This window comes from Sceloporus undulatus, chromosome 1 (genome assembly GCF_019175285.1).
Source record: "Sceloporus undulatus isolate JIND9_A2432 ecotype Alabama chromosome 1, SceUnd_v1.1, whole genome shotgun sequence".
In the NCBI taxonomy this organism is placed as follows: Eukaryota; Metazoa; Chordata; class Lepidosauria; order Squamata; family Phrynosomatidae; genus Sceloporus; species Sceloporus undulatus.
This window is the reverse complement of record NC_056522.1, coordinates 361,990,928-362,003,607: the sequence shown is the minus strand read 5'-3', so window position 1 is coordinate 362,003,607 and position 12,680 is coordinate 361,990,928. Positions and strand designations below refer to the sequence as shown.

General features: G+C 39.3%; 2 protein-coding genes across 4 annotated transcripts in view; one reads left to right on the top strand and one right to left on the bottom strand.

Moving 5' to 3' along the window:
- TECPR2 (tectonin beta-propeller repeat containing 2) overlaps positions 1-9,692 on the bottom strand; it is a 59,721-nt gene extending 50,029 nt beyond the window's left edge. Inside the window, exons 1-6 of one of the 2 annotated variants that reach the window (XM_042446115.1) lie at positions 9,608-9,692; positions 5,038-5,099; positions 4,633-4,880; positions 2,283-2,411; positions 1,819-1,950; positions 253-410 (exon numbers count right to left, since the gene is read on the bottom strand). In XM_042446115.1, coding sequence (XP_042302049.1) covers positions 253-410; positions 1,819-1,950; positions 2,283-2,411; positions 4,633-4,866 — 653 coding nt within the window. In that variant the 5' untranslated portion in view covers positions 4,867-4,880; positions 5,038-5,099; positions 9,608-9,692. Of the gene's footprint in view, positions 1-252; positions 411-1,818; positions 1,951-2,282; positions 2,412-4,632; positions 4,881-5,037; positions 5,100-9,565 lie in introns of both variants that reach the window. The other variant, XM_042446116.1, reaches the window with a different exon arrangement.
- Positions 9,693-9,722: 30 nt separating this feature from the next.
- LOC121919477 (cyclin dependent kinase 2 interacting protein) lies at positions 9,723-12,535 on the top strand. Of its 2 annotated transcripts, XM_042446113.1 has the most exons (5): positions 9,723-9,829; positions 10,659-10,818; positions 11,041-11,167; positions 11,555-11,678; positions 12,116-12,535. In XM_042446113.1, exons 1-5 carry the CDS (start codon positions 9,823-9,825, stop codon positions 12,316-12,318), a joined length of 621 nt encoding a protein of 206 aa, XP_042302047.1. In that variant the 5' UTR covers positions 9,723-9,822; the 3' UTR covers positions 12,319-12,535. The 2 variants fall into 2 exon arrangements, with proteins under 2 accessions (XP_042302047.1, XP_042302048.1); XM_042446114.1 differs by lacking the exon at positions 10,659-10,818 and having other exon boundaries at positions 9,729-9,829.
- Positions 12,536-12,680: the final 145 nt, after the last annotated feature.

Genomic DNA, 12,680 nt, shown 5'->3' with positions numbered 1-12,680 from the left:
ACAAGATACATAAATGAAGTGGCAGATTAAGAGACTAATGTCTTAGCTCTCAACAACTAGTTGTTTCATATGTTTTAAATTAAGGAAGAACATTTCATTTCATACTAATTAAAGAAATAAAACCAGAAACAGTACTTGAAGGTATCTGTTTTGCCTCTTTTATTAACAGCTACAGAGAAGAACAGTTCCTTATAAAGTATGTTAAAAAATATGTAAGGAACTCCAACAAATCATGCCAGATTTAACAGTTACTTTTTCCTGGGTTGGGATCCAACTTGTTTGACAGACTTTTCTTCAGTATAAAAAAGTAGACTTCGTTGTAATGTGGAGACAAGTAGTACTTTCTGGCTGTAGTCCAGCTGCACAATTGAACATGGTTCTTCCAATACCAAACTGGAGGTGCAAAGTCCCTAGAGAGACAGAACATGGGTGGATGTCATCATGACTTTTCCAGGTAAGAACTTGTCTACATTAAAACTTGCTAGGGGCCCATACTAGCTTTGTTAAAACTGGTTCAAGTAGCAACTGGCCATCTGACAAGGACTCACTAGAATTCACGTTACATAGTTCAAGCCATACGAGGACAAAAATATACTTCTTGTCCAGGAGATTTCCGTAAGTCAAAGCTATAGAGCAGAAAGACAGGAAATACTCAAAATTACTTGTTAACCCCAAGTATGAACAGAGATGTAGACCTAAACTTTGCAAATCCACCACCACTACTCCTCAGTAACTTGGGTAAATATATGCACTGGGGGTGAGGAAGAACAAGATCCTACATCCAGGTTGAGTAATATAAATGCACAAGGAGTTTTGTATTACTGTACTGACATTACGCAACCCTTGTGTTGAATGGCAACATAGGCTGCATCAGCACTTCGGAAATAATGCAGATTGACACCACTTTAACTGCCATTGCTCAATGCTATGGAATCTTGGAATTTCTAGTTTGTTGTAGCACCAGAGCTCTCTGACAGAGAAGGCTATGTATCACAAAAGTACAATGCCCAGAACTCCATAGCATTGAGCCATGGCAGTTAAAAGACTGTCAAATTGCATTATTTCTGCAGTGTGGATGCAGCTATAGTGCCACAGGACCAAGACACCAAACATACAACTGAAAAGATTACCACATGTAAAATACATACCAATGTATAACATGGTTTCTGCAATGTTGAAAGGAGTGCAGCAGTTCCATATTCTACAGGTGGGATTGGCTCCTCAATAAATGCTGTATCACTATCATAAGACTTTTACATCCGTTACATACTTATGGCAAGCTAGCTCTCTCATTTATGTTCCATTAATAACTTTCTGCCAATAGGTCAGGTTTTTCTTCTTGTCAAACACTACTAGAACCTACGGTCTTCCAGTGGAGCTGAATGGTGGGATTTAGGACAGACAAAAAGAACTATTTTTCACACAACCCATATTGAATCTATGGAAATCATTTCCTCAACAAGTGATGATGACCTGTAACTTAGAGGTTTTATGGGGAAACCTATAGTGTTATCCACCCTATGTTTATCAATTGATACTAGTCACAATGGCTAGATATTACATCTACAATGTGTCTGAATACCAACTGCAAAGAAAAATTAAAAACAGGAGAGGGTTACTTTCCTCATGTCTTCCTTGTAAGCCTTTCACAAGCATTTGGACACCCACCATGGGAAACAAATGCTAGACTACAAAGGTCTTTGGCCTTATCCCAAAGGTTTATTCTTATTTAGAGTATTTATTTTTAATGGGAAGGTGCAGGATGAGGAGCCCGTGTCCCTAGTATCAAGTTTTCATTCTGGACAACCAGCAATTTACCTTATCTAGATCCAAAGCAGAATAAACTATTTTTCCTCTGTCATCTCCAGAGAACAATTTCATTCCATTAGGACTCCATGCCAAGGCTGTGATGCTACTTTTGTGGAAACCAGAAACATTAAATCTCCGAAGCTGCAAACAAATACACCACATGAACATACAAAGGAGACAGAGGGGGAAAGAGAAGACATACAGTGAGTTGATTCATTGGGCCAGCTTAGACATTGGCACATTTCCCTATCAAACTATTTCATTTTCACACACATCAGAAATTTCACAGAAATGTGTTACCCAAAGATGTTCTGTCTAATTACAACTTACAAGGACAAAAAGCCTAACATGATGAGTGTTTGCAAGGTGTTTCATTAAGTACAGCTTTTCTTGACTGTCATAGCTAAAGAACCAGACAATTTAATGGAATCTGTCTTGGACATCTCAGGGTTTTAATCAAGTTTGGCTCTTACTTGTTTATTTCTCCCAGGTAATGAAGGGACAAGCTGAAAGATAGCAATCTTGCCTGAAGCTGTCCCAACAGCAACCAGATCATCAAAGCAGCTCAGGAGTTTCACAACAGTAATAGACTCATTTTTCCCCTGATAAAACAAAAGCAAAACAGTAGAAGAAATAGTATGCCAATATTTGTAGATCATATGCTTGTTCCTTCTGGGTGTTTTTCTGACAGAGCTACTCATTTGTTAATTTATTTAGAGTCGTCCTTTCTTTGGCCATGCTTTACAGTTAGCTTTTTTTAAAAAATGCTTTATAGATAAATTACTGTATCAGTCAGTACTATTAGAATTTATGTTTAAATAGCACATTTCAAAATTAATATTTTATCATAATAATAGCGGATACAATAGTCTATAAAGCATTTTTAAAAAGTCAATGGAAAGCATGAGCAAAGGAGTTAACATTTTAAAATGTTGACATTCAATTTTGTTTTGTAGGATTGTCATATCAGTGCTACTAGAGCCAGTTTTTAGTTCACTGTGGTAGAAAAGTTTGATATTGTATTAATATTGATCCATTGTGTAATGCTGTGGTTATTTTACTGTCTTCCTTAGGGGGAAAAGGATATAATTGAACTGTTTCATGTACTGATAGTTATCTTCTGTTATGCACTATTTACTTACTGAATTTGTATCAGAATCCAATCAACATGTAGTCTGTCAGTCTCTCATTCAGCAAAATATTAAAATGCAGTAATTAAAATACAGCAGAGAATGGCTGTAGTTACTGTGTGAGTAGAATATTGCTTGCATAAAGGAATTTCCCTTCATCTCCTTCAGCCATAGACCCTCTCCCCACAAAATATGCTCCAGGTAATCTCCCAAACCATTTTAGGAGTTCTGGATGGAGATATAAGGGGGCTGGCAAGAGAAGATAACCTGTTTTACATGTTGTTTCTTGGACAGATTGAAGTGGATACAAACAGGGAGACAGAGAATGCAAACAATAAAACACAGTGTAAAAACTCTTCTGGCAGAAGAAATATAAAGCCAATCAAGAGCTCAAACCACAGAATAAAATAGAAACCCCAAGAGTATTTGTTCTTAAAATGCAAGTTTGTTTTAAAAGCCTGAGTGACTGCAAGTCTTTACCTGACTCAACCTTTCTCTCCCCCTCAGAAAAAAAAACCTACTATAATGTATATCAGATAAGCTTCTCTTTGAAAGCTGTCTTATGAAGATTCTGCATGTCATCACTGAGAAGGCACTCTTCCTAGTGGCCTTCTCTTACTTCACTCAGTAGAAACACATGCAGCCTTCATTTAGTGGTCTTGCTTCATCTGACAGGGACACATGGAAAAGTTCCTGTCAAGAGGATCTTAAAGATTAGATATATATGCATGGGAAAAGGTTATTTTCCAGGTAGCCTAGTCCTATTTTTAAAAAGCTTTAAAGATTGAAACCTGCACTTTCAACTGGACCTGGAAATGGATTGGGATAGTATAGCTGATAAAGCATTGGTATAACAGACATGAACCACCTTGTCCCACATTTGAATCTCATAACAATCCAAGATCTGTGCAGACTATAAACCTGATCTTTTTAGGGAATAACCACCTTCCAAAATTGGCTGAATGCCAGTCTTGCCTAGACTAATCCCCTACAAACACCACCTCTATCTTTTCTCGATGGAGTCTGTTTTTCATCATACACTGTCCATGATCCTAAACAATTCCTGATTCAGGGCACTGATCAACTTTCTTGCATCCAATAGAAAAGAGAGATCAAACTGGTTATTGTCAACATCCTGTGGAACCTTAACCCAAATCTTTACATGACCTCTCCCAATAATTTCATTCAGATAATAAATAGCATGACAGAGTGAATTCCCGCAGCACAAATGCCCAGCAGTCAAGAAATAGTTCCCCAGCACCACCATTTGGCAACATTCCTTCCAAACATCAGCAAAATTATAGTGTCATCCAGCAGTGTTCCTCTCGCAAAATTTGCAAAGCCTATCCACCAGGATATCATGATTTAAGATGGAACTAAGGCTGCATCCACACTGCATTTTGGGAATTCTACTGTACCCTAGGGCCACAACAAACTACAGTTCCCAGAATTCCATAGCATTGAGCAATAGCAGTTGAAGTGGTGTCAAGTCAGATTATTTCTGCAATGTGTATGCAACCTAGCAGATCCAAGAAAATCAACAGGGTCACACTTTCCCACATCTTTTGACAATGTATATCCCATCAGGCAACCATGGCAGATTATACAATCCAAGGTAGAAACCTCAGAAGACGAAAAATTAAAATGTTCTGAAAAAGGAGCCAGGTTGTTATTAGGAAGGGGTTGTCCTTACCTCAAAATTGTATTTTTTCATCCGGTTTAAGTGCCTGCAATACAAATACAGCATCCCAATGCTGCTCCCTACAGCAATGTATTCTCCATTTGTGTCAAGCGCAGTGAGGTATACCAAAATGGAACGGAATCCCTTTTGAATCTTCGTAGGAATTGCATTGAGAAGATAGTACAAGGGGCAGAACTCTTTGAAGGAGGAGGATGGAGTCACTGAGGCCATGGTAAACATCTGCATGTGCTACCTATAGGCTGGAAAAAGATACATTTCATATATTCCCAAAATGCATGAAAAACAAGTATACTTTTTGTTATGTGAACTACTTAGATTCCACTCAGTGTAGGTGAAGAACAAAAATGTTAAAGTTCTCTGTTTCATTCTTCCATGAAAAGTTTAAAAAATACTTACCACCTTACTTAGAATATGTTTAGGTGCACATAATCTTCACACAGCATTTTACTCCACATTACCTAGAAAGAAAAATAGTATAGTTTCTTTCCCTTTTTAAAAAAAATTATAGAGCAATTTATGATAGAAAAAATGGACAACACTGTGATACAAAAGCAAGTAGCTCTGCTTTTCTATTATTTATGTTGAATGTGTTCATTGTTTAGTATTATATGAACAAAACTTGGGCTAATCAGCTTCTGTCTCTCCTTCTTTCTCATGGCACAACTGCTAGAAGATCTGAAGATTTTGCTTCCATTTAAAACTAAACAAAGTAATGTTTGAACCTAGACATAATGTGGTTAGTCTCAACTATGATTTAATACACAGGTGGGAATCATGTAACCTTCTGAAGGTTGTTGAATTGCAATCCCCAGCATTCCTCATGATTTGGCCATGTTGGCCAGAGCTACTGAAAGATGCAGTCCAACAACATCTGGAATGTCACAGGAATCCCACCTCAAGCTACGATTTATGTAACTGGCTTGTTTCAATAAATCATAGTTAAGATGAGCTAAACTTGGCTCACAATGCTGTGCTTAATTAAAAATAGGAAGTTAATGCTTTTGATCTTATTGGAGAGTGGGAGCAACCCTTCAATCTGGCCACCAGACTGTAAAAAGCAGCATGAATTAATGTGCAAAATATTAAGACTTTTCAATTGAAGATGGCCACACTTATGGAATATTTCTGCAAATTTTAAGATCTCTGTCCTAAACCACAGATCCTATTTTCAAAGAAATTAAAAGGAATAATCCAAAGGGGGATGTTTACTATTTTAAAAAGCCACAGAAGTAACGTTTGACCATGGTGCCTGATCTAATAGCTACTTCACATTAAATGGTTTACCTAAGAGACATGAAATTGGCAGCCTCCTGATTTTTTGGACACAGTTTGCACAAATCCCTCATCACTGCCTATTCTAGCTACAGCTAGTGAGATGGAAGAGACCAAAAATACCTGGAGACTGTCTTGCCTACCAAGCCTACATAGATATGCAGGGCTCCATAAATCCTCGCATCAGTGAAGCAACTCTCCTTCACTCTCTCTGTGACTGACAGAGAAGTCATTAGAAAAGTCCATCTCTCCTTACTCTAGATTCTCACAAGCCAGAGAATACAAAAGAGATGAATTTAACCTGACTTCTACAAAGGCTGAATTAAAACCTTGAAATGTGCTAAATAAATGTTAAATCTTCTCATTAGACAAGGACAAACACTTTTGGCTCTGAAACGCCAATGCTACCACTGACAATCTGCACATTATCTCTGTTCAGCCATGGACCTGACTTTAACCCTATTGAACAGGTTGAGCACCTGCTGAAGCTACACTGCAGAATTAATGTAGTTTGATACCCCTGGCTCAATGCTATGAAATTCTGGGAACTGTAGTTTTGTGTGATATTTAGCCTGCTCTGTCACAGAGCTCTGGTGCCACAACAAACTGCAAATCCCATGATTCCATAGGATGGAGCCATGACAATTAAATACTTCCATAGGACTGAGGCATGACAGTAAAAGCAGTGTCAAACTGCATCAATTCTGCAGTGTGGCAGCAGTCTATGTCCCTAAGGTATGTTCTTCCTTAGATGTACAGATCATTATGCAAAGTTAATGTCTACAAGCTATACTAAGTAAAATCCACACATTGGATTTAAAGTAGCTGAGCCAGTTAGCGTATTTTCAGAACGCACTGGTGAGAGATAATGAAAACGAAAGGTAAATTCCAAATAAATATTGCCCCTAGATGACAAAAGGGCTTAATCAACCTTTTGCTGATACACAGCCATTTATTCCCTCTACTAGCCAGTATTTCTTAAGACAATGCTATCAGTACGGAACAGCCAGGTAGTTCAACATTTCTGTATACAAAGGGATTTCTCCTGCATTACAATGTACAAATGTGATACATATAATGAAATTTACCTGATAGATATGAAGGATCACAATCAGGCCAGCATCAAAAGCCACAATGAATGTCCTGCCTAATCAGTTTCAACACACTTTTCTCATGTGACAGCCAACTTGTGTAACTAAGATTGCAAGCACTAAAGTTCATGATTAGGACACTTTTAAGGAGTTTTTACCCACCTCCAGCTCATTTAAGAAGCTTTGGCTCAAGCTGACGTAAAAACAAACTGGATCAACTGCTGTCCGCTTCCACTAATTAATGGAGCCAATTTATAACAACCCACAAGGCAGCTCCATTGCCAAATTAATTTCAATGTAAGCGTTACCAAATAATGTAAATGAAGTGCTTTGAACATTTTAAAGTTCTATATGAATGCTGAGTATGATAACTATAAAGGTAGAGTAATTGGTTTCAAAAAGAACTCTGGCTTATGATTATTAAAATGTTACACAGTTGATATGCCCCTCTTAAAAAACAAGTGTATATAGAGTCACAAAAGGACTTATAAGCTAAGTTTTCTTCCCCAATGTGTTTGCTTCCCAAAAATTAATATTAATTCCAGAAAAAACAAGGGTCTGTGCATTCACTCAACAAGACTGTTTTAATACTATAATAGTTTAATTCCATTTTAATTGTCTCGTTACTAAGTTTTTAATTGTATTGTGCTTTTAGACTGTAAGCTGCTCTGAATTCCAGTTTTGGGAGGAATGTGGGATCAAAATAAATAAAACAATAATGATGATGATGATGTCTTCTATCAAAGCATCTTATGTCTTTAAAGAGGCCAGAGGTTCATTACATCTGATTTCCTACTCTAAGGCAGGATATATCTGTCTAGCTGAGAAATACATTGGGAAATCATAAATGTTATCTTCTCCCAGAAACAACAGTACAAAAGGAAATGGCTTAAATTAAGAAGCATTCTCTGCAAGGCAACATTAACTGTGACCATCTTTGCACAGTTTTGCTCTTTAAAGAATGAAAGTAAAAATGGGTTCCCAAATCCTCCTTCTTCAAATATGGGGAGCAAACATTAATTCCACATCAAGAATTTCACCAAAGAACTGAATAAGCATCAGGCAGAAGCAAATAGCTAAACTACACAAAGCTGTGAGGCATCTGCTGTCTAGAGCCACAAGGAGTCTCCATCCAATTTTCTACCTTTAATAAAGGCAACATTTCTGTTGGATAAAAAAATATGCACATAAGATGAAAAATTAAGAATTGGTCACCTCCCAGTCATCACATATGAACAGAAGTGAAATGCTCCTAGGAGTCTTGTTTTTGACTCAGGAATCCAGTAGCTAATGAAGATTGCTACGGCAATATTAATTTAGCAAACGATGCAAGCAAGAGGCGAATATTTTAATGAAATGTGAATCCTTCCATTTACATGCTATTGTTTCTGACTTATGGCAACCCTAAGATGAACCTACCATAGGGTTTTCTTGGCAAGATTTGTTCAGAGGAGGTTTGCCATTGGCTTCCTCTGAAGCTGAGATAGTGTGGCTTGGCCAAGGTCACCCAGTGAGTTTCACAGCCGAGTGGGGAATTGAACCCTCATCTCCAGAGTCGTAGTCCAACACTCAAGACACTACACCATGCTCTCCCAATGTCTCACAAAGCTACAATTCCCTTTAATATATGAGAATAAACATCTTTTAATTTAAAAAAAAAAAGCTACAATTCCCAGAATACCAAAACATGGAGCCATGGCAGTAAAAGCAGTGTCAATGTGGATTATTTCTGCAGTGTGGACAGCCTCAAGGTGGCAGTCCAGAGAGTGAGCACAGCTCCTCTGAAGTCTATCTCAAGTCATGATTTCAATGTTGGGAGGCCTGGAAATGTGAGAAGAGATGAACTAGAACACTCCTGAGGATGCGTAGAATTTTATTACCTACCTACTATGGCAACTCTTGAGAGCCAGCATGGTGTAGTAGTTTGAGAGGAGCCATGGCTGTTAAAGTGGTGTCAAACTGCATTAATTTTGCAGTGCAGAAGAATAAATATCTCACCAAACCCCATAGCAAGAATCCATGGAAGTTAAAGGAGAGCCAGTTTGGCACAGCGGTTTGAACACTGGACTATGATTTTTTTCAAGTGTGGATAGTTGAATCCATGGATACAGAGGTCCAACTGTATCTATCTATCTATCTATCTATCTATCTATAGATTTAAAGTCCCCGAAAGTAAATCTTGATTTTGGCATTTTATAGCAGGGGCACCATTTTTCTGTGCCACTGCATTTAATGGGACTTTAATTTAATTTAATTTAATGGAGGCCTGGGCCTGGGTCAGTCCTGCCTCCTGCGGGGTGTTTTAGACCTTGTTGGCTTCTCCTCCATTGGCCAAGCCTACCATGAAACCCCAAAGTGTCGTCGCCTTGAGCCTTGGAGACCAGAGTCCAGATCTGGGCCCTGGGTGGGTGGCACTCTCTCAGCCTCAGAAGGAGGCAAAGGCAAAGCCCTCTGAGCAAACCCTGCCGAGGAAACCCTTGGGAGAGTTGTGAGCTGATGATGACTTGAAGGCACACAAACAACAACAACAACAGCAGCAGCAGCAGCACTAGACAACCCACCTTCTTCCCCAGCAGCCAGGCCTCCCGCCCGCTGCTACTCACCTCCTCAGGGCCTCGGGCCCCTCATGGCTGAGGCCCCGGGCTGGCGCTCGTCTTCCCCGCAGGCCCCGGAAAGAAGGGAGCCCGCAGCCCCGCTCCTCCGGGCGGCGGCGGAGAAGGAGGCGGAGGCGGAGGCGGGGCCGGACGTGAGCGCATGAGGAGGATTTCCGAGGCCGGAGGCGGAGGGAGGAGGCCTGCTCCCGGGCCTGGTAGCCGCCATGGCCGGTAATCGCCAGCGCCGCTGCCCTCAGCCCTTCTTCCGAGCCTTGATTGGGCCACGTCTGCCCTTTGTCTTGACGGTCCTCCCTTTTGAGAAGGACTAAGAAGCAGGAGTTTTGTATTTAGATCAGGGCTTTTAGCTTTTATTTAGTCAAGTCCTCCCTGTTTCTTGAAGGTCCTCCATTTTGAAAAAGACTAAGAAGCAGGAATTCGCAATTATATTACTGTTTTTAGCTTTTATTTGGCCACGTCCTCCATTTTGAGAAGGACTAAGCACAAGTTTGTGTTTATAGCGTTGCTTTTAGCTTTTATTTGGTCGCGTCCTCCATTTTGAGCAGGGCTAAAACAGGGATCTATCTTTCTAGCAGTGCTTTTTAGTTTTTTATTGGTTCAAGTCCTCCGTGTTTCTTGATGGTCCTCCATTTTGAGCAGGACTAAGAAGCAGGGATTTGTATTTATATCAGGGGTTTTAGCTTTCACTTACGTCTGCCGTTTTTTCCACGAAGGTCTCCCATTTGTCCATGCTTCTTAGTCATGCTCAAACAGTATGACACCCATGTTGCTATATGGCACATTTTGCATGTGTATTGGGCTATATCACTATTATAGTGATTTCATCCTTATGTATGGAGAAGCCCTAAAACTCCATCACACAATCCAAAGTTATAGGTTAACACAACATTACAGAAAGTGTTTTAGGATTTGACTAGAGCTTTCAGTGATCGGCTGTGAAGAAAACCTGGAAGTGTGACCAACATGAGACAAAGTGTAGTCTTAAACAGAACAGCATTGGGCTCACTGTTGTAAAGGGTTGCAATTCTGTCTTTTTGACCAGCTAAAGGTTCAACTCCCAGGACGCCTGCCTTATCTGTCAGCGCAAGAAAAATTAAAGATAATGCTGCAGACTGGCATAATTTCATGACAAAGTGGGAGACACTGAATGACACTGGATTTACCACGGCCACAAAAATTGTGGACATCAAAATTTCTACAGAGTAAGTGTATTGAGAAAACAATTTACCCTGGTCCCCAGGCAAAGCTCGTTTTTCTAAAAGGATTGCAATTGTGTTGGTTATACCAAGTTAATAGGCTGAGAAACCTGCTGCCTTTTACATGCTTATCCGGTATGTCCCTTTGATATTAACAAGGATATATAAAGGTGCCAGGGAATGGGGCAGGGAACTACTGTTTCTGACATACTGATTACATTTCTTTAGATTGAAAGAAAACAAACTGGAAATAGAACATGGCAATATCTCCTCTGAATCTGGAAGCCTCCCATCTGACTACAATGTGGAATTGGAGCTCTGCTGTACAGAACTACTTGGGATCCTTCAAAATATGGTACTATTCCTTCTCAGCTACAAAGCGTTTTGTGTTTCCTCTCTTTGTCTTGTAGATCAAGAAAGGTGATGCTCTCATGTGGGAAGAAGTCTAGATGCTACTTTTTCAGTAACAACTGAAGAGCAAGAGGGCATCTGCAGGGATATCAACCTGCTCTAAAATGAATATCACATTTGTCATTCAGAAGTCTCAGAGAGAAGTTGCCATTCTTAATGCCTGTTACAACAACGTCCTTTGGTAACGGCTAATAGTAATACTTCACCTTAACCCAGATTTCCAACTCTGAAGCCTGATTTATTCTGTGGATCAGGTAGCCCACAAAGATGAAAAGTATGTTAAGTTTCTAACTGATAGGTTAAATAAAAATCTTAAATATTAAACTTTTAGGTAAAAATACATCAGAAAATGGAAAAACTGTGTTCAACAACCAAAGGGATCTGTGACTTAGAAACATACCATCATGGAGAGCATGTGACACCATTCTTCCATACGTGGCCCACTCCCTATTTCTGTAAGTTATTTCTTCTTCTTTTTTCTTCTTTTGATTGAGGAAGTTCATTTGAAATGATAGTAAACATGCAATGAATTGTAGCTATTAACTGTGTCTTTCTAAAAGAGAGTGGCTCAGTAGAACAGAAGGGCTCACTAAACATTCCCAAAGGTTCATGTGGCTGTGTAATAACACAACTCTGACTTCCAGGTTTGGTATAGGTCAACCAGGGTAGGCATCACAAAGCCTGCACCAGAATTCTGGTGCAGTGGGGCAGTCACAGAACTTTACGAACTCATGTACTGATTATCCAATTCTAAAGAGTTGATGCACCTCGGAAACTGAAAGTACTGTATGCATTCTGAATAATACTGAATACATTCAGGAACAAGTTTTCAGAAATGGAACATAACAGGAGACAGTTGTGGAAGCAACTCTTTGATTCTTTCCCCTTTCAGATGAAGTTTCTGTCAAGCTGTTAGACATGTATTCAAATGAACTAAAGCTGAAGCAAACCATCGTGCAAGAGATTGCTCATACTGCTGACCAAGATCTCCTGATGGTTTATTTATCATCATGGTTATATCAGCCATACATTGAGAGCACCAGCAAAGTTCTACTAGAAAGTATGTTATTGGAAACAGGACATAGACCTGTCTAACTCTTTCTACTTGAAAATCATCCTAATGACTGTTAATCTCACCACTAAAAACACATGCCTGGAACCAAAGTAGCAGGACCTGCTATGTTAATGTCAATACTGACTACTTGGCACTGTATTTTTGCGTTTATGTTTCCAGCTCTTTTGAAAATCAGATTATTTTATTTTCTTAAGTCTGTACCCTTGGATTCTCAAAATAAAACAGAATTCTATAGCACTGAGCTGTGCCAGTTAAAGTCATTTCAAACTGGATTGTTTCTGCAGCGTGGATACAGCCTGAGTCAGTGGAAATTGAATCTCCATATTATATATACACTTCCATATAAATCAAGTTGGAGCCAGATTCCCCCTGCCTTGTCACA